At 37.7% G+C, this 22,616-nt stretch overlaps 1 protein-coding gene across 1 annotated transcript in view; it reads right to left on the bottom strand.

Moving 5' to 3' along the window:
- Positions 1 to 22,396, bottom strand: part of LOC132704614 (ankyrin repeat and BTB/POZ domain-containing protein 2) — a 28,376-nt gene extending 5,980 nt beyond the window's left edge. Inside the window, exons 1-10 of the mRNA XM_060674730.1 lie at positions 22,058 to 22,396; positions 3,538 to 3,862; positions 3,352 to 3,480; positions 3,104 to 3,295; positions 2,827 to 3,053; positions 1,395 to 1,796; positions 1,076 to 1,263; positions 768 to 1,021; positions 313 to 714; positions 30 to 248 (exon numbers count right to left, since the gene is read on the bottom strand). Of these exons, the coding sequence (XP_060530713.1) occupies positions 30 to 248; positions 313 to 714; positions 768 to 1,021; positions 1,076 to 1,263; positions 1,395 to 1,796; positions 2,827 to 3,053; positions 3,104 to 3,295; positions 3,352 to 3,480; positions 3,538 to 3,862; positions 22,058 to 22,200 (2,481 nt within the window). The 5' untranslated portion in view covers positions 22,201 to 22,396. The remainder of the gene's footprint in view (positions 1 to 29; positions 249 to 312; positions 715 to 767; positions 1,022 to 1,075; positions 1,264 to 1,394; positions 1,797 to 2,826; positions 3,054 to 3,103; positions 3,296 to 3,351; positions 3,481 to 3,537; positions 3,863 to 22,057) is intronic.
- Between the last annotated feature and the right edge of the window lie 220 nt (positions 22,397 to 22,616).

Genomic DNA, 22,616 nt, shown 5'->3' with positions numbered 1-22,616 from the left:
ATGTGCCCCAAAACACCACCCCAGCTTACCTGCAGAGGTGTAAGAGTAATTTTTTCCTCGCTAGGCCCAGCCCCGCCCTCAACGTTCGCTCCCCGTTCCAGCAGGATGCGAGCACAGAGCGTGTAACCTTTTGCGGCGGCGTACGTCAACGCTGTCCAATGTTGGTTTTCCCCGTTGACTGCCGAGTATAAGGGGGGCATTGGGGGCGGGGTCTCAACGTCCAAAGCGGCGCCCGCGTCTAGAAGCGCCTGGAAAAATCGCAGTTTGGCATTGGTGAACGAGTGGGAATAGTGCCCGTTGATAAAAACTTACAATGAGGGCGACGTCGTCATTATGAATGGCGGCCAGCATCAGAGCCGTGTGACCTTGGGGGTTTAAAGTGTCCAGTTTCGTCGAGGACGGTAGCAACGCTGCGGACTGTTGGATCAATTCCGGACGTCCGGTGAGCATTAAACGAAAAGCCAACTCGATCTGAATTTGTTTGGTAGCCTCCAGGTGGTCTTCTTCGTTGCCTGTATTCTTCCTTACCCTTACCGCTTCCTCCCCTAACGACCTAACAGGACAATCGACCCCGGGTAGGAGGAGCCTGGCGGCTTGCATGATGTCATCCTTGTCCAAGACGGCAGCGAACCGATGCTCTCCGTGCGCAGTTGCCACTCGCAACCACTCTACTAGAGGGGGCAACACCACGTAAGCCCGTTCGTAGCACAGCTCCTGGAAAACACTTCCTCAGTTGCCACCTTCCTACATATTTCGGAAAAAAATACTTGGACAGCGTGTCCGCTTGACTGGTCCCCGTGCTCGAGCTGAGAACACCTCATAAAATAAAACAAAGTCCTGACCGCTTTCGGACAAAGGGGTATCCTCGGTTTCATACGACCTATCAGATCCTGCAGCTCCTTCAAAGAACCGACGCACGTAGTCATCAAAGAAGGTTCGGGAGGACCGGAAGTACGCTCGCAATCTTTCCCGGTGCTCCCTAAACTGCTCACGGACGCCCATCTAGGCAAGGCCAGGGCTCCTAAAAATGATTGATGGAATGAATGGATGCGACTACCGACGTTTGAAATTTTACCAGACGCGATGCGACCTGCGTTTAAGTGAGCGTAAGGCTGTAACAAGCCCCACAAGTCACCATTGTTGGCAATGGCGTGCTCCAATAGGGTCGCGGTGAGTTTTACATCGGAATCGCTGGGCAGACACTGCAACAGGATCTCCTCCAGCAGATTTTCGATTCCGGCACAGAGATAGACCGCAGCGTACCTGAAGAAGAATGTATTAAGCATCATAAGAGAAAAGTACAGTCTCATAGCTCAGCCAGAGTCACATAAATACTGGTTCTTATTTACCTACATGCAATCTGTGAACAGAAGAAGGGGAGCCGGAATACTTACTCATGGATAAACCTCGCTAGGTTGACGTCAGTCATCCACCTGTGAAACCTGCCCACTTGCAAGTGCAGTCCAGCTCTGGAGCTCTTGCTCTGTTTGGTGCAGTCACTGGAGACAGCCAGCATGGCAGACGCCCTCAGGCAGGCTTTGACGCAGGAATCGGCCAACGGAGGACACAACACTATCCTAAAGGACACGGTGACGTCGTGTTTGGTGCAGACGCCCAGCGTAGAGGCAAGACGTTGAGTTTCGCGGCCGATTCTCACCAGAGCGCGCTGAAGAAGGTAAGAGAGACGGGGAATGGTTTCGACGCTCACCCTGGACATGTGGTCCTTGCAACGTCCCGACTGCAGGACTCGTAGGATGCAGTGGTTCGTCCAGGGCAGATGTTGAAGCTCCACTAATCTACAAGTTTCCCAAAAATTATTTTGAAGCAAATTAATTTAACTACATTTTTTTGCTCACTAAACCAGAAACCAGAAAATGAAAAGGTGTCCAAATCTGTCGATAACTAATATTAGAAAGAACTCTTCAGCCTCTAAGTATATCTAGTACGAAATCGAATTCGGGGCCACCTGTAATCGAGTTTGTTTGTCTTCCGGAAGCCGCCAGTTCGCAGGAGGCCTCGTTAGTCTGTTGAAAAATACGGGAATTTCCCTCGACAAAGGAAATTGGATTGCTTTGTTCCTAGGAGAACGAAATCGGGAATCTCTATAAACAAGGCGTTTTTTTGTAAACTGCTGTAGTCGGCTTAAGACCCATTAGAATTATTATATACTACCACGACTGTCTTAATTTTTTTTAAGATTAAAAGCTACACACCAAAGACGCACATATTTACCCTTGGGTTCTAAAAGAAGGTAGAGAAAGAGTAAGATTAAACAAAAACCTGTGGATTCTTTTAACTAAAATTTAAATTTAATTTTTTATTAATTTAAAATTAACTGTGCCTCGAAAATCAATAGTCCTTATATTTCAAAACGCCCTGTACGCATACTCTACACGATATCTGTGTAGGCAAAGGTTGCTTTTAAAAGGATAGCCCGTGAAAATGCATTTCATATTTTCCAATCATCCAAAATAACGCCCCGGAGAGACACATCACGGCAACCCCACCGGGTTTGTTGCCCCAGAAATTATTTATTATCCCACCTTTGTCGATCATAAATGATACTTTAATAATAATGGAACAAGTCTCTCCACCATCTTAACTTTTAATGCATGACGTTTCTTATGTCCAATATGACGCCGTATCGCGGCCATCATGCAAATATTTGGCAAATAATAAAACGGTTGTTGTTATTTTCAGCAACCTAATTGTACGTTACAAAATTTTAATATCAATCTTCAACAGTTCCTCCATAAAAAGAAAGAAACTAGAAAATGACGCTCCTCGTTAACCATAAATAAAAGTGAAACTAGTACAAACATATACCTGTTGTGCGAGTCGACCCAAACGAACTCGTCCGCACTAGTTATATTGGTGTTTATCGTTTCAAGTGACGAGTGTCTCATCAGTCGCCGAATTGCCGGTTCAGAACTCTCGGACCCAGCGCTGACACTGGAGTACGTACTGGTAGAAGTGTGCGACCTCATCGTCAGCTGCTGAAGAGCTTGCTTGATGTCTTCGAGACCACCGTTCCCTGACCAAGGGGCCTGCAACTTTAAGGGAATGATTGGGGTGTGTAAAAGAATCGACTTGCTGCTCGTACCCTAGCAGGGGTCGCGCGGTGTCTCGACCTGCCATGCTGAGCGGCCATTTTGGTCCTGGATGTTTTGGCCAGTACTCCAGCGTTCAATCTGTCCGGTCCCGGTCCCAAACCCCTAGGGGAGCTGCTGTTGCCGGTGTCGGACATGCTGGCGTGACCGGAAGATCTGTTCTCGTCAGATGAGCTGTTGCTGCACTGCTTCGTGAACGTAGGTTAACGTAAGTAACTATTTATTCGTGTGTTTAACGTACCTGCATGCGAAGTTCTTGCACGCTCACATGATGATGCCTTCTGGACGATATAACGCGGTGCTCATCAGCCGAATTAAATTTGCAGACCAACTGGTTCTGAGCGAGGCGTAGATTGCTTACCGCTGGCACCTACACATTCACACACATCTAAATAATAAAATTCGAGAATTACGTGGCACGGATCACCTTGTTGGGGCCAGTATCCCGTTCGGGTACCATGTTGATCGAGGAGGGTGAACATGTGAATGCGTTGGTATTGCTCAGGTTGCTGTTGGTACCTCTCGAAGGATTACCTTCATTAAACGTGGAGGTTTTCACGTTGTTGGCGACGAACAGGTGCTGAAAATGCTCGACCTTTCTTTTTGGTGACACCATTCTTTCATTAGAGGAAGTCTGGTGGTCCGATTGGCCAGACGCGGGAGTGTGATCTTTCTTGGCATGATCAGCAGTGTCGTTGGACTCCGAATGATGATCGAAGCTGCTTAGCTCGGTTTTCGAATTACTAGACAACCTTGAAGGAAAAATTGGTCGATATACAATATATTTTCCATTTGAATAACAAGTGGTTCTGTAAAATTGGCATTTTTTATGCTGATGTGCTGAGATATAGTTTAGTGGTAATTATGTATTTTTTTCTGTAGCCATGGTTAGTATTAGGTGCATCGGACATAATTTTTATTATCCGCATTATTTACTAGGACCGAAACAACTTTTATTTGTTATTTAACGCGCAAAGTAAAGCACCATCATCAGTCGACAATCAACTTTTACGCAACCCGATCAATTTTACCAATTTTGCACTCGCAGGTAAATTAGTTCATTTGTTTTTGTTGCGATTCCATTTTAATATTTTAATAATTGCGGCTAATGGAAAATTCCCTGCATAATCATTGATCACGTACACGTATGCGCAAAGTTTTTCAGGGGGTATTTCAGTCAACATTCAATATACAGGGTGAACAAGACTCGATGTTCTAGCTTGATTGAAGGGAAAAACTAACAATTGAAAATTTTTGAATAAAGATTCCAAAATCTCTTGTTCGTTTTAGTTCGTTTGGCAAAGGAGTAGTCATTCATTTGTTTTCCCAGAAGCACTTGCCTGAGTGTTTTTGTGGGGAGTTGAAAAAAAGTATATCTCCTATTTGTCGAATCTAATCAAGCATAACCACAAGGGAGATTCGTTGCATGTCGAAACACGAATTCATTCTATGAAAATATTCCGGGTATGGCTCTTTGTGTCTCATATTTAGCCAGGAATGCGCCCAAATCCCGGAAACTCGACGAGACCGCTTTGTCATACTAAAACGAACGAAAATTGTGAAAAATCCTTCTAGCAAAGTGCTCTTCGCGTCGTGCTATTGTAATTACGAATATAAATGAACTTTACAAAAGCGCTTGTGGTTCTTTAATGAAGATAATTAGATTAATATGTTTGTTTCTATAAAGCTTGCAATTTGATTACGATTTCTGTGCAGTATAGAAATAAACAGGAAAAAAGGCAAAGACCAAAATCAAAAAAATTGACGTGAACATAAATACTTCGTTTTCACTTTTATAATTTCACTTTTTTCTCAATTTGGTACTCTTTTGCGGTGCTATTTTCAAAGTCGGCACCTTATATATGGATTAGTGGATGGTCATGTGTAGAATTTGATTCTTGACTCTGAGAATAATGCCAACTAAAAATTCATTCAAGCTGAAAAGAGAAGTCATCCTTTTCTGAGCGCTTTTTGGCTGTAGCCTATCCTTGGTTATTTCCCTGGGGTTGGCTCATTCTTTGGTTTAGAAGTCATGTTTTATAGTGTACAGCGTTTTGTATTTTCTGACTACTACTACTACTACTTTGGCCTTGTCAACTGTTTCAGTTTACAACGGTTTTTCAACACCATTTCAATCTGTGTACAGGTTGAAATGCGGATCTTGTCCTAAAATTTATATTGGACAAACAGGTAGATCATTAAGGAACATAAAAGAGCATTTAGAAACAATAGTCTAGATTCTAATTATGCTACACACTTAAATTTATATTGGACAAACAGGCAGATCATTCAAGAAACGTATTAACGAACATAAAAGAGTCTAGTCTAGATTCTAATTATGCTACACACTTAAACACAGAAAAACACATTTTTGACGACAATTTTGATATTTTACATATGGCCACAAAAAGTAGAAAATTAAATTTATTGGAAACCATGGAGATTAACAACACGAGACATTCAAATGTATTGCTTAACGATCAATTAGATTTAAATACTTATTGAACTTAAATTCTCACAACAACATTATTAATTAAGGATTTATGGTCATTTTTTGGTAGCAGGTAATTTGTACATATTACATTTGATAAAGACACGGTGTTGTCGAAACAATTGTCATGTCAAAATATATAATTTCCTGAAAATCTGAACTTTTAGTTCTTATTTATTTTGACGAAGCAACAACAATTATGGGTGATTTTAACGCCAAAGTCGGACAGGAGGAAGTTGAGGGTCGTGTTAGAAGATTTGGCATTAGAGAGCGCAATGAACAAAGAGATAGAGTGGTGGAGTTTTGCCAAACAGACAAATTCGTTATTATGAACACCTTGTTCAAGCTACCAGCGCAGATTATGGACTTGGAAATCTCCGGCAAACAGCACAAATAACATAGTGCGTAAGTGTTAAATTTGCCAAAACATACCCAGGAACCGACCTCAAGTCTGATTACAATCCCGTCTCTAGTATTAAAGTTAGACTGAAAATATTGAAACGAACAGTAAATAAATCGATGTAAGAACACTTAAAGAGCCCGGCGTCCTTCAGGAAACGACACAAAATGTCAATAACAACCTAAATTTTCTTTATTAATAGCAGGTCAAGAAATGCTGACCTCAGAACGAAAAGCAAGACAAACTTGGACGATAACAGCATCAAATATAATCAAATAAATCGACATCATTCAAAGAAAAATTAAATCTACCAAAGAAGACTGGATAAAGAGGTAGTGTGATCTGCATAAGAAGATGAAGGAGAAGAAAGGAATGAAGAAATATATTGACGGCAGTATTATTTCGGATTTCAAGCGACAGCTGATTCGCTGAATACATTAAAGACCTTTTCAATAACGACGGGCCTGAACTGATTCTTGGCGATGCAGACGAATGGAGGAAGAGCAAATGGTTCTGACGAGATACCGATCGAGCTTCTTAAAATTATAGATGAAGACGCAATTATGATCCTCGTATATCTTTTTAATATCATATACTCAACCGGAGTTATTCCAAGATTGTAGCTTTCATTTACATTTATAACGTTACCTAAGAAACAATATGCTGCAGAATGTTCCGATCATCGAACAATAGTCCTTATGACAATTATTTATAATACAATATTCTCTAAGTTGAACTGAAAATCAGCTATAGCCAATTAGGCTTTAGAAGGGCTATGGGGGCTAGAGAAGGTATGTTCGGTATAAACGTGCTAGCGCAACGATGTCTTGACATGAGCCAAGATGTCTACGCCTGTTTTTTTGCCTTTGAAAAGGCGTTTGATAAAGTTCAACACCAAAAACAATAAACATTGATAATCGGCACATCAGAACCAAACAGCAAGAGTCAGTATTGAATCTTACAGATCGACTTGAGATTCTGCGAGGCGTGCGTCATGGCTATATTCTTTCTCCTCAACTCTTTAACGTATATAGTAAACGACAGGAGGGTGTTACCATAGACGGACAGATTTTATTTATGCGGATGATACCTATATAGACCTGAAAATCCTGATGCAGAAGCTAAATGATTATTACAAACAAATGTTAATGGAATTCTTACTATAGACAACATAACGATAGAAAGAACAAGTAAATAGAGAAGTGCATTTGTAAAAAGTTTCTTTTTCAGCAGAGATTTAAGTTTCGTATTAAAAATAAGAATGCTTCGATGCTACGTTTTTTCAACATTAACTTACGGGTCAGAAGCATGGACACTGAAAAAGACAGATATATGGGTTATCGGCGAATGTTGAAAATCTCATGGACTGACAGGGTTTCCAATCTGGAACTGCTACAGACAACCCTGAAACAGGACGAAATAGTTAACTCTCTAAAAAGAAAATTGGTCACGTGGTCAGGGGACCTAAATATGTTATGCAACAGAACATTATAGAAGGAAAAATCAAGGGCAGAGGGAGTCAAAGGAGAAGATCAACCTCCTGGCTCAAAAACTTAAGGGAATGGGAACCAACTATTCAAAGCAGCTGTTAACAAGATTAGAAAAGCCATTAGGAGAAGAAAAGGAAAACAGCTTAATAAGGGAAGTCTATAGATTAAACACAACACACAACACTCACTATCTTTTATTGCTCCGTGTCAATGACATTTTTGGCCATAGCTAGTTATTGTGTAAAGTTATTGTTAAAGTCACAAAATACCCCCCTATACCTTTTCGCCTTTAAATAATGCAAAAATCTGTCGGCTTCCATCCCCAGTGGTAAATCATCGTCGTCGTCGTAGTAATAATCGAAAACGCATCTCTCCAAATCGTCTAGCGTCTCCACCGCGCTGGAAAACGTATTTTGAAACACGGCAACGACCTCGTCGGCGTCCGCCGCACTTTCCAACGTCATTTCCTCGTCGATCCGTTCCCTGGTAAGGACACGGTCCTCCGAAACGCCTCCGACCACCACGACCGACTTGTGTTTATCGACACTCGCGAATTTTTCGAACACGTTGTCCGGCAAATCCGCCTCCATACCGAAATAAACGACTTTTTTGCGATCAGTTTCGGAACGTTTCAGGACGAAGTTGTCGTCGACGCCGAAGCCGAAAAGACGTCGTCGCTCGCAACCCCAAAGTTGACGGCACATCGAGCACTTGCAATCGCGTTCGCACTTCATTATTTCTCGCAGAGTGCACGCATGTTTACTCGGACTAATAATGTAAATGCAGGCACAAAGAGCTCGTTCTCTCGGTCAAATGAAATCCGAGCCGCGACTTCCCATCATTGTGTATCGTTTTCTCCGAAACCTTGGCGGGAATTTCACTTTTAATTTGTCGATCCTATTCATTAATCCTGCGGCACAGGTGCTATAGTTAATGGTATCCCAATTAATAATATAGGTTACGCTAACGACACCGCAATAATAGCCAATAATGCCAACGATCTGCAAATACTGTCAATGAGGCAAGCCAACAGAGGGGCCTAAAGATTAACACCAACAAAACGAAGTTTATGGTTATATCTAGAGATGTCTTGCCAAACCTATATCTTCAACTCAACGGAGAGCAAATAGAGCGGATCAAGAAGTTTAAATATTTGGGGTGTATGGTGGACGACCAGTGGAACCCAAAACTTGAAATTAGATGCAGGATAGATCAAGCAAGAACAACTAAAACTAAAAAAATTCCTCACCAACCGGAATCTAAATTTCAAACTCAGGTACAGAATGTTTAAGTGTTACGTCTGGTCGGTTCTCCTGTACGGAGCCTAAGCGTGGACGGTTAAAGCTGTTTCTGTCAACCGCATTGAAGCGTTCGAATGTGGGCTCTATGGCGTGTGCTAAAGATACCGTGAACGGAACGGAATGAGGATGTGCTCAGGATGGCTGGGGCACATTACACGGGGAGAGCGTGACTTTCAACGCCTAATGCTACAGGGAAGATTGAAGGTGGAAGACGAGGTATCGGAAGGAAAAAGTTGTCTTGGCTCTGAAATAGCAGCCAGTGGAGGGGTATTAGCGACATTCAGTCGTTCCTCGAAGCTGCAGTAAATAGACTCATATGATAAGGAACATGGAGGGCGCCTAAGCAGGAATCTGCATGACACCTAAAGAAGAAGATTAATTAATCAACGTCGTTAAACCCCATCGGGTTCACTCGCTGTTTTACCATATGTATGTAGTAAAGGGTCGTCGGCGAAGAATGCAAAGTGATGAATCTCGTCGTAGAGAGTTGCGGTAGAATATTGTTTTACTAAATTGGTCAGGAGAGATCATGGAACGAACTTATTTTCACATTTACAAGACGGTCCCCATTTTTATGGTATTTAAATTTTCTTTGTTCGATATTTTACGTTAGGAATTAGATATCGGGATAACTTTTTTATTAGCCTATTTAAGTATCATTTGACAACATTTTTATGAAAAAATTCTTATCATTGCATTGAATTTTTAGGCCATTTTAGTTTTTCGACTCCCTACTCCGAAATCACCAATTACGCACATAACAAGCACACGCTGATGAAAATAAGGGCGATGCATTTTTTACTCACAGCTTAGAGTTTTTATACAACTAAATTTAAAAGAAACATTTTACACTTTACAATTACATTTTAATGTACACTCTTAGCTGTAAATTTACATTTTAAAATTTTCTATAAAAAATGTGTAATTACAGACATAATGTAGAATTTCGCAAGATATAATTCCACACATTATTATGTGTTGCAATTTAGTCGGGAGTAGTAGAACAAGTATAGTATGCAACTCATCGCTCCGAGACTCGTGATTAAAGTCCCAGAAATGCCCGACGTGGGTCGCGACAATGGTTAACGAATCTAAAATTGTAATTGGCTTGTACGACACACAATTATGTGCAAAATTATATCTTGCGAAATTCTACATTCTGTCAGCACATTTTTTATTAAATTAATAAATTTGACGTTCTTTGCCATGTTTCCACTAAACTAACCTAGCTTTTTGTTAACTTTTTGTAGAGACTGTCATGTTTTGCGACAGTTCTTCGAATCCCAGTAAAATCGAAAGATTTCAACTTGTTTTAAACTATAATCTATTTAAGTTAATTTCGATACGAATTTTTTTAGGTAAGTATAGTATAATTAAAGTATCTTTAGAGCTGTAGGGAATTTATCCTGACATTCATAGTAGTATAGATATATAAAGTCAATCATTAGGGAGGAATCGCGCAGTGATAAAGTTTATTGTTTTTTATTTTATTTTTTATTTAGATATTTTTGTCTCCTACAATTTTTTCATTATACCTATCTTTTCCAAAAAAAAAAAAAAATTTAAAGCAATACGTAACGAGATAAGAAAATATTAGATGATTTTATGCAGACGAAAATTTCTTGATAGCTTATCGTCATTATTCACATCCCGGTTTGTTTACAAGCTTCATCAAGTGCTGTATGAATTTGGAAGTTTCGAAAAAATTGTTTTGATGCCAGCCCACACCGCCAAGTTCAAACACCCAGGTTAAAAGTTGCTGTGGTAAATATTAATGAAGGGCCATCGGAGAAGGTACCAGAAAAATTGCTGCTGAATTAAATACGCCTCAAGTTCTTTTACCAAAAGATTTATACCGATGATCTTTTTTTTTGTTCAAAGATGCTCCTTTGGGATGAAGCTAGTTTCTCAAGGAATGCTATTTAAAACTTTTACAACAGGCTGTTATTAGCTGAAAATACTCCGCATTCAGTAACAGAATGTAGATATCAATACCAGTGTGGCGTTAGGAATTATCTATGATCAGACTGTTGAGTCCTATTTTCGTTTTCTGCAAAAAGAATTACGTGCTTTGCTAGAAAATGTACTCCTGTTAACTAGATGAAATATGTATTACATACCACAACACATTTCAGCTTAAATGTGCAAACATTTTTAAATCGCACCTTTGGATTATTGTATCTGGGAATATCTAAAAGAATTAGTCAGCATTTCTTCCATACAGATATCGAAGATCTAAGAAATGGAACAATGGCGTCTTGTAATGTCATAAGAAATAATCCAGACATAGTCCAACTTATTAGGGACGCAATAATACGTAGGAAAATTGCTTGTATTTTATCGCAACACTCGCTATAAAAATTGTATTTTTATTTTGCTTTAGGTGTCTTGCTTATTTGCTGTGTTTTTATTTGAGTTACATTTTTATATCAAATGTTTTTAAGAAAAGCGTTTATTTATTCACGGTTTTCGAATTACTAGATACAACTTTGTGACAGCATCCAACTAAATTATTTTTATTCAAAAAAAAAACTGTCCATCCAGATTTATTTTTATCTATACCATTGCGTAAGTTTTCCTTTACAATTAATTAAGAAGATGATAAGGGTGGTCTAATTTAAATCCCCTCCATTCGTTAAAAAACATAAAAATACACAGAAAGTGTGTTTTTATAATAGTAATACTTTCGTAATATTTTATTGTTCTACTTTCGTTATTAAAAAATAAAAACATGATTTTTCCGTCATATTTGTGGCAAGGTATCTCTGGCGGGTTGGTTGGCTAACCAAAACTACCCTTTATTTTAAAGAAAGAATCACCGCCTTAAGCTTTTCGAATTTGCTTTAAAACACCCGGTATATACTTACTGGCGAACAAAAAATTTGTCACATTGAAAGTATTATATTTATATTAAAAGTATCGCAGTATGAACCAGCCGCAATTAAGAATAAGAAAATCATTTTCTCTAAACATATCGGTTGTTCATTTACCAATATGTCTTTTCCAACGTATGTTTCAAGGAAAAAAGAGTTTGTTTCAGTTTTTCTTTAGTTTCCAAAATGGCAAATAAAATATAAACTTGACTGTCCGTTTGGTGGGAAATCGGCGCTAAAGTGAGACTTTGCGTACGGTCCATATAGTGGTGCATAATAATTATTATCAGATACTAATAGGTTCATAAATAAAATCGAAGAAATTTTTGGGACATTAAAGGAAATTACGGAAAATTAAAATAAAATTTAGGGTTACTAAAGGGATCAAGGAATATCTTGTAATGTAATGTAATACAATAATAAGGAATTTGTCATGCTCTCATTTTATTGCTTATAGCAAAAGAGTGTTATTTGGAATAAGTGTGCGTTCTTGTGATATTTAGAACGGGTGCATGGTATATTTCTGTTTAACTGATAATTCGATGTTTGAGATTTTAAAAAACTTCCAAAAAGTATTACGTCTAGGTTGACTAGTTCCACAATGTTTTTCGCTATTTTCATTTTGTTTTCTTTCTTCCCGATTTTCTCCTTTACTTACACTTCTTATATTTTAATTATATAGTTTGTAATTTAACTCTTATTGGATAACACTGCAGTATATTCAAACAATGTCGGCAGAGGAATGTTTGAAAGATAAATAAAAATCCGATGTCAAAGAAAAACTTCTACACCCTATCTTGAGAAGCAGACCTATTCGACCAATTTGTCGTACACACGTCATACACGTAACACACTGTAAAGAGGGAAAAATGCAATGCAATCGTCTTTGATTAGCCCTCACGTTATATTTTTAAAACCAGCTTTACATAGCGATATATGGTATTGAGGTCGTCGAGGAGGGCCCAACAAAAATATCGTTTTAAGCGAGATCGTTCAACTCGAAATTCATTAATGCTACGAAGACGGGCCATTGAAAATTGCCTTTCGGCGAATATTAATCCCGTCGGATATCGAAAGTCGAGGAGATTTTTTTCAACGACCTCCAAAGGCTTAATATCCGGGCAGGAAAAAAATGTACTTTGATGTATTTTGTCCGATTAATTTACCTCGACTAGTAGCAGGAAACAAAAGCGCCCCCTGGCAATTAATATCCACCGACATTTTTTTTTCGAAAACGTCGCGATCACATTCTAAAAGCACTCCCAAATAATTTAACTTTTAAAGTTCTTTATAATATACAACTATGCACGCAGAAAAGCATTTTAATTCGGCAATGTTGCTAAATAAATCATAAAGTAACACCATCTATCTGCAATTGTCTTTTTAAACTATTGTATATTTATTTACTGTATTATGAAGTCGCTGCAAAGCGATAACGATGTTGTTTCTAATTTTGTTGAAATATGTAAAATAATTAAGGTTTTCGCGGAAATAACATTTTTAACTCTGCAGGCATAAAATGTCTTAAATTTTAAACTTCTTAAGCAATCGTAAACTTTTAATTAAACTGTAACTCTCATTACAAATAACAAAATAAACGTGAAAATATCTCTTTCAAGTAAGTCCCAGGATAAAAATTAACTTTGTTAATTTTGTTACCCCTGATTACCTAAAGTCTGTTTCTGAATAAAGCGGAGTAGTCGGTTCAATATCTTTCAAATTTAAGGGTCGTCCATAGGAGTAGGGAAAATATTAACCCTTAAAACATCCAGGTTATGAACATAGGTAAATATATACTCGAAATGGTGTACTAAAAATTTGAATATGTGCTGTTAAGATAATATAATGTCGATAACAATACTTTTTATAAAACTTCTGGATTCCTCCTTCGTCGGATTTTGTTGAGTCGAACTAGCTAACGTTTCGCCAATCATCCTGTTGGCTTCTTCAGAGCTTGACTAAAACTGGCTCGCATTTTACTCTGTATCTGCTTTTATATTGTTTAAGGGGGGCGGTGCTAAATGAGGGATATCGGATAACTGATTCCCATATTGGTGGCAGGTAAAGACCCGACTCGCGATTAAGATTGTTAGGTTGCTGGTTTTTACTTTATACTTCTTTAGAACTTTTGATATGTGGTCAGTAATGTTTTGAATGTAAGAAAGGACAGCAGTGGCAAGTGTGGAAATTTTGAAATTGGAAATTTGTGGTGGGTGAAGTGTATTTTGTGATTGAACGCTTAATATCTTTCATTTGGAAATTATTAGAGAGAAGAGCAGAGGTAAGCTATTTTAATTCTGGGTTCAGTGACTCGGTCTGAGATAGTTTTACCGCTCTGTAAACAAGAGGGTGGATAACCGATGATTTTTGGACTGGATGGTGATGTGAAAATGCAATGCGGTCTGTGTGCGTAGGTTTTCTGTAAACAAAATGACCCAATGTTAGGTCTGATTTTCAATTGATAAGAATATCTAAGAATGATACGTTGTTATTAGTTTCTAAACGCATGTTATGGTGTATAGAATTTAAATGTCTAAGAAAATCTACCAGGGATTCATGTCTATGAGGCCAAATAACAAAAGTATCATCGACGTAACGTTTGCATAAAAATCTAAAGAAATATAACGTCAAAACAACATGAGGCAAAGAATACATTGGAGAGACCGGACGAAAAATATCAACTAGTCTCAAAGAACACGAAAGAGCCTTACGACTGAGACAAATAAACTCATCAGCAGCTGCCAAACACAATCACAAAAGATAAAAGCAGGTACAGAGTAAAATGCGAGCCAGTTACAAGCTCTGAAGAGACCAACAGGATGATTGGCAAAACGTCAGCAAGTTCAACTTTTTTTTATAAAAGTATTAGAAAAATATTTATAAAAGCATTACAGTAGCCTGTTTAAGTTTCTTTGAACTAATCGATAACGATATTCGCAAAATGGCGAAATTCATTTCAATTACCCTTCCTTCGTTTACCAATGAACGAAAAAGTAATTGCTTTAAATGTATTGCGCTTCCCATCATATCGCTATGAATTAAATCCATTAAGGCTCCTATCGACACGGCAAGTAAAAAGATTTGACGCTAGAAGCTATTATGGAAGTGACCTGAGAGAACACGCGAATAGTGGGATCTTGATAACATGGTCGATCGAACTGTAGAGGAGAAAAAATGCGACCGTCACTAACCTGAAATAAATTGTATATTAATATAAATCATATAGACTGGTGGTCAGGTAATATTTTAACGCATTTGCAAGATTTTATTATAAAGCTTATTTCAAAAATGGTAAATGCAACAGTTGCAAAATGTTCCCTGCTGTTATTTTTATTTAATTTAACAAACATCCCATGCGATTCGGAATAAACCCTATAAATTTTGAATTTACCATTTACAGATATAAATCGTTAATAACGCGTGTAGGTGTGTGCCAAGATATTAAATTTGATGTAGTTTTTGTTATTTGAATAACGCTAGCAGATATTTTTGTTAATTTCCGAGATGTAGTTTTCTTTTTAAATTTATTATATTTATTTCGTTTGCAATGGCAAAGCGTATCACATTTAATAATGAAATGTAGTGTGTCTCAAAGTATATGGCCTTGCCTTTTGACAGACTTTCCCCCATTAAGCAATTACGACCTTCACCTAAGGGACAAAAGAGGAGCGAGTCCAAGGGCGGCTAATGCATATGCGTGTGCATAATTAAATAGTCTAACCAAGACCGAAATATTGTCTTTTATCAACAATAAAATTCATAATACTTCGCATTCGCATTGTCATAATCATAAAAAAACTGCATCGGAAATGCCGCCGAATACGTTGGTGAATAGCCGCCCGGTTTTGTGGTGTACAGGTTTACGGCGCGACGTGTTCAATGTAAAAACAATAATAATGGAGTGCGAGTACCATTGATACTTTTTGGATCTGGAGCATTTAAGTTTGAAAATAAAAAGACATGAAGTTTCTAAAAGCTACCTTCATAAGTATGGAATTTGCGTTATTAGGGTCAGCCAATATAGGAACTGAATTACATTCTGCTCTTAGGGAAATAAATAGAAACATAATGGAAATTTGTCAAAGAATAGGAAAATTTTATCAAGACTTAGTAATTGTATTAAATTTTACCAAGCTTTTGAATTGGCTCCCCGAGAAAAAAATTAGAGCCCATCTTCCGAGAATCGCGGATTCATGATTTTTCGGCCGAATCAGATACTCTAAGTGAGCAGCTAAAAAACTCTCCAATATTTAAGGGCACTTCCAAAATTAATAATTTTCCGTTTTTTGTTAGGGTAATTTTTTTTGCATGAATCGAAAAACACAATTTTTCCCTAATATCAGCGGCAGTGTTGAATAATCCGGTTTTCAGTGTGTTTTGAAAAAACTTCATGCGAGTATATCGTATATCAGCAGTCTTCCCCATTTATTAGATGCAAAACAAAATGTTTAAGTATTCATTCAAATAGACAAAATCCAAGTAGTAATATATATCCGAAAACCGATGTTTAATTTACCTAGATGCAATGACAAAAGCATCTTAAGAATTCTAACATGAGCATAGAAGTGCTGAACCATTTTTTTTAAATATTCAGGATAACATTGTCATTGTAAGCTACCACAGCCGCCTGCCACAAAAAACACCCAAGTAAAATCAAATGTGAGAGCATAAAATGTTACTCCTGCTTTAAGTCCGATAATTGCCGTTAGAAGACGATACTTTACTTATACCTTGGCACAAAGTATAAGTATGCAACAAGCAATCCGAATGGGCTGGACTGTCGAAGGTTCCACACCCATCGCGAGACGGCGCTGCTAGGATTAACCCCACTACTATAGCTCTAAATCACTTCTCGCGAAAATAGAAAAAATTATAAGTAGTGCTGACTTTAATTGTTGTTTTGGACGATATAGATTCTCTCATCCGTTAAGTTTAACGCGGAGCGATTTATTTAATTTCACGACTTTAATTGTTTCAAAAACGTAAACAATAAGTAACGTCAAACTAGGGGGAAATTTACCGGATTTGCATAATCGTCAAAACGCTAGCGAGTTTTACATTACGTGGAAGGAAGTTACGTATTTCGATAGCGAAATTACAAATCCCCCGCTTCACACTCTTCCACGACCCACTATTGTTGTGGTTAATTTAAACCAACGAAAAGCGTTTTATAAAAAAATTGGCCCGCAAAGACGGATGCTTTAGCATCTTCTTTCGGGTATCCCAACGCCCTATTCCATCACATAAATCAAATATTCCAGCCAAGCCGAGTTTTACATTGATGATATTTGCATATTACGCGTCTATTTGGGCCGTTCAATTATTGAGATGATGAATTATTGTTAGTCGAGCCAAAATGCAAACATCTAGGCCCGTAGCCTACATTCGAAATGTTTCTATAAAATATAATACAAGTGTCATAATTTATTTCGTCAATGTTTACCGCTGAGGCAGATTTGTATATATACATTTTTTTAACTCCAGTTTCCAGGAAGATCTTTTGTAATATGGTTTTTGCCCATTTAAATCGTTTAAGAAGAAGAAACAATGATATAAATCGTTAAAGCTAGGATTTATAGCTTCAGTGAGAGTTTAAAAAAAAAGGATAAATGTAGCAACCAATATCAATATGAACATAAAAATTAACTTGCGGCAGTTCCCACATAAGGACCACTCTAGTTACTCAGTACCGAAAATCAAAAAGGAGTTCGGATTTTTTGAGGATTCCCTAAAATTATTAAAACTATAAGAGTTTCTCGAATGGTTTACCGGAGAACACGTTTAATGTTATGCCACTAATCAATTCAATACAACCTAAAGTACGACGCATATGCAATATTAAGGAACGTGTCAATAATACTCAGTAATTAATGATCATTTGGATACAAAAAGTAATATAGAGAAAATAAAACAGCTTTGCTTTGCTGCATGCTTCGATGATATCAAAGTGTCTCTTATGTCGGTATTCATATCTGTATTTTTCCAGTTTTACTAGTTTATGATTCTCCTATACATTTCGAACCCGCGCTAGTAGTTTAAAAAGAGTAGTTTTAAATTAACGCGACCTAACATTTATTCGTGACCGTGACAGGATCGGTCACTTTACGAGAGAAATGTACTCTCTTAGATAAACGTTGATGATCGAAGGTAGCAAACGAATTAGAAAATTCCTTATTAGGTAGAATTGGGTCAAATGAGGGAATCCACTCCAGAAAGTCATCTCAAATACCTTATGCTATTTTTAAAGAAAGAATTAGAGAACAAGCAGCATGTTTCTCTAATGTTTTTGGACTAGGTTATCGAAATAGTAGAGACTTTAGCATTGCATTGCAAATAAGACTAAAATGAATCTAGAGTGATCACCTACTGCTATTGACTTGGCAATGAAGTAAAATGCGCTTTTTGTAGCGGTCTTCGAGATAACGCTAATTGCTACGGAGCAAAAAATTTCTTTAGAGAGGAAACACAAGTGAAATAGGTGCTCGGTTTCGTTGTTTTAAAATTGGACATTTGTCACGAAATTGTCGGGTCAAATACTTTCAAATAGCAGGTACACAGGTATACTCCAGTCAGAGGAGTTGTGCAGTTATACCGCGTATAGTAACGTAATCAAAAAGGATCCGTATGTCTATATTGCTACCATTTTTAGATGAGGATTTCAAAACTGAGAAAAAAAAATTCCTGTGCCAATTTACGACATCCAGTAATAAAGATGTCGTGCTATGACTTAACTGCACAATTGCTTAGACTGGACTTTATTGTGACAAACCTTGGATCTCGGATCTCAGGAACCTTTCATAAAACAGTAATTTGTACCCGAGTCTCACATGTTTTTGTGGGGTCTTGGAGAAAGAAATTGATGCACCGTGATGTGAACTTCTCGGTTACTTCCGACGCTGCTCCCATTAACATATCAATTGGATTAGATGCAGTTTGAAAGAATACAGGTACGGGTACAGGTTTTGCCATGTGGGAACCCAAAAATTTTAGGAATCACGGATCCAGTGCAGCAAAAAACCAGTGAGTTTTTTCTTAGACATAATTTCTGTGAAGTTGGAAGGACGGTATGAAATTAGAATGTCATGGATAGAGAACCATCCAGCATTGCCAAGCAGCTGCAATGTTGCCAAGAAACAGAGATCAGACAGCGAGGCTCATTATTTACCGCACAGGTTATCAAAGATGCGATTAATTATATAGTGTAGATACACAGACTACAGTTAATGGCTGCAGTGATAGGTGTTCTACTGTTAAGGGAAGAAAAATAAGAGATTCAGTGTCAAGCCTATATTTGGACAGGTTATTTTTGTTTCATTTTGGATTCATAATAACGAAGAATGGACCACGTTTGTTTGAAATTAAAAAATCCGCTACTACTGAAAGCTGCTGCCCCGACATGGCTGATTTGCCATGTCGGGGCTGCTCCGCTAAAATACTGTACGATTCATGAGGGTGGAAGGGACCAATCTTTACCATGACTCAGCGTACTGGCCTTTAAGGAGGAATACGTAAGTCAAGAGAGAAAAAAAAGTTTAATTACTACCCTAATAAATAATGACAGTGAATTTATAACCTTAGACAATTGGTGTCTTAATTATGTTTCATAACACATAAAATCGATTCGGATGTGTGTGTATTCCGATTTCTGTACAACTTAAGAAATGAGAGTGACAAACTTCAGAGTCGGCTTACATCTGCAGAGTTTGAAAAAGCTGAGGATTTTGTGTTAAAGCTGGTATGACGGGAGTCTTTTGCTGACAAGGAAAACATACATTTATCTTCTCTAGACAAATTTATAGAAAAAAATGTTGTTTTGCTATTAAGATCTAAGTAACAGGGAGGATCGGGAATGTTTTAGATTTTCCACAATACTACCTTCAAAGCACCGGTTGGTTAGTCAAGTAATATAATAATAGGGGGCCATGAACGTTTCTTTTCTAGACGCGGTTGACAGAAAAAAAAACAAAAATTAAGAGAATACCTTGGCAAACGGTTTCGTGGCCAATACTTGGAACAACTTCAGCTGCCGCAAAGGCGTCAGATTGGTCTACAGTGGAAGAAGTTGTACTTCTTGGTAATGACCAAGGCAAGTATTTGGGTTGACCGATTGGACTGTTATATATAATTCGTAACCACAACCAAAGGACAGTTTCTTAATTAGTTAGTTAACGTATTTATTCTCTGGAATGTTGCGGATCAGCAATCTGCGGGAGCCAGTTTAAAAACGGAAGAGATGTTCGACAAGTCGGAAAAAAATTCAGATACTGAAAGTGATTCTGAAAGATCGCAAAATTTGCTGAAAAAATTATAGTGACGCGTGGTGACCGTATATTTAGGTTACCCAAAATGTTTTAGGGGGTTTAATTTAGTTATGGATTTTCATGTAATTTGTTTTGTGAGCTCCTTAAGTTTGTGTTGAGGGTGGCTCAAGTGGGAAAATGTTCGAGTCAGTTAAAGACTTCAGTTCATTTTGCCCACACGTAGGCGTGGTTTGGAAGAGAAAGCAAAATGCAATGGTTTCAAGACTTATTGATTTTGTTTGTTATTTTTGTCAGATATACATACAGTTTTTTTGCAGGAATACATTTTTTATAACTTACTCAAAAAGTTTCTGTAAAGCCGCATTTGTTGGAGAAACTACGGTATACATTTCGAACCGTCGTTAGTAGTTTAAAATGGGCAGTTTTAAATTAACGCGTAATTAATTAAACAGTAATACAGTTCTAGTAGGTAATCTAGGATTAATATTGGGCCATTTAATGATTAATCGCCCGATATATTGTTTTGCATTTCATTGCTGCTGTTGTCCATAATATCCAGCCATTATTTAATATATTTTATGTTAAATTTTAGGTCAATCAAAATAAAGAAGTGTACAATAAAGATTGTGTGGTTTCGGTTGACAGGATTTTCTCATTAAATTACTTACTGCTCACCATTACTGCGAATCTTTTTTCACCCATATCTGTTGGTGTGGCAATGGACTTAGCTATCCTCAATTATGCACGACCAAAATGAATCATGTGTCTTCACCATACTCTGACTTCCATACGTTACCATTGTAATTGCGTCAGTTTTATTTGTCCACCGGGTATAAATTTATTTAATTTCGTTTTTGGTTGAAACCAACGTGGCGCACAAATGCACTTTTGCTTCTATTAGGAGAAACAATAGAAACGATTTTCCCGTAATGGAAAGCATGGGAAATAAACGGCCCATTGTGGACGAGTTCCGAGTAGCAGGGTTAATTAATAGCAAACAATTACGGGTTATTCGAGAAAGCAAATGAATGGTTTCAAATCGGAAAATGGGGATGTAATGAGATATCTACGAATTACGTTTGATTAGGGTATTTCTCGGTAGGAAACTATTTACAAATTTGGTCCGCTCTGGTTTAGAATCGTCTAGAATTTTAAAAACTAGACTGAATGAAATAAGAGTAAAATCAAGGAATTTTAACACTTTGCGTTAGGGCCAAATTTCAAAAAGTTCAACGTCAATCGCCTTATATAACTAAATCGTCAGCAAATAACTATAGACTGATTCAATGTCTGGAAAAACGCCACCATTTTTTTATGGTCAGCGTTAAAGAGGAATCAAGTAGCCGAAATATAACTTACCTCAGGTTTTAGTAATAAATTAGCTAAAATAATAATGTCAAAATCAACTACCAAAATTATACGAACACAGATCCATCAACGAAATTAAATAATGAATGTCAAATTTAAACTTTAAATAATTTTCAATGAATAACGACAATTTTCCATATCTCTATGATATGCAAATATGTATAGGTTGTCGCAATTATACCTTCTGCAGGGTGTTTTTCAGGGTCGCAGTGTTAGCATCCTTCACTTCGCTAACACATTCTGACCATTTGTAAAATACCTAGCTATTTCGAGATATTAATTAATTTCCATAAATTTTGAATGAAAAACAACCCAGTTTAAAAAGCTCAAACATTGGCTGCGGTTTACCAGTACCCTACCTAGTTCTTAGTACGTCACCGAGAGGTGTTTTAAAAATCATTACATTACTTCGCCGTCTTTCGAATCAAAATTGGCGAAAATTCTTTCTTTATTTTTAATGTTTCACGTTTATTATGAAATATTCTTGTTGATGTTTAAATATTAAATTAAAATAAATAGCAAAATCTAATTATTCTGACAAATTTGACAACACTAATTATACGGACAGGCAAAAATTTTATTAACTAGGAATTTAAAAACAAAATTATAGTGAACGAAGATTATTATTCAAATGAAGTTCTGAAGTATCGTTTTATTATCGAAAAACTCTTTTTTTTATTTTCAACGAGCCCTGTATAAAAGCGAGAGTTTCCATATTATACAAGGCGAATTGAAAACAAAACGTTTATCCTGAGAAACGCACCTTCTTGGTTTGGGCCTAAGTATTTCGTGGTTGGCATCAGTGATGCAGAGAGGGTTAAGGGGCCCCGTAAAATGATCCACCCCGGTCCACCGTGGAGCCAACTCCCAGCCCGCCGGCGACTCGTGCCCATTTTGCTGGGCCATCGCTCCTACCGCATTCCAATGTCTAGAACTTGTCGTCCACTGTCCACCATTGTCTGACGTTTTGAACACATCGCGTAATATTCGTCGGGGACACTGTTAGGAACCCGTTTTACGTTTGGGGAAATACACTTTTCGTCCGTTCGAACCCTTCCCGCGTATTTGTCATGTAATTTCGAACGAACGGTCCGGTTGTAAACATTACCTTTACCTTTTGACCATGAGAACCAAACTGAGAAACACCGAACGGTCAGGTACCATTTAGACCAGGAAGGTTCGGACGAAATTCGATGCCTGTAATGGGACATCATTCGCCCATCGTTAGTCAAGTGCATTTGGGGCCTGATTCGTATACTGTAGCTTAGAATTATGATGATTATTATTGAAGACAATTTGAAGTAACGATTGGCAGATAAAAA

The sequence above is a fragment of the Cylas formicarius genome, unplaced genomic scaffold (assembly GCF_029955315.1).
Source record: "Cylas formicarius isolate icCylForm1 unplaced genomic scaffold, icCylForm1.1 PGA_scaffold_7__23_contigs__length_41026272, whole genome shotgun sequence".
Classification (NCBI taxonomy): Eukaryota; Metazoa; Arthropoda; class Insecta; order Coleoptera; family Brentidae; genus Cylas; species Cylas formicarius.
The sequence above is the reverse complement of the archived record's forward strand: the minus strand, read 5'-3'. Positions and strand labels throughout refer to the sequence as shown.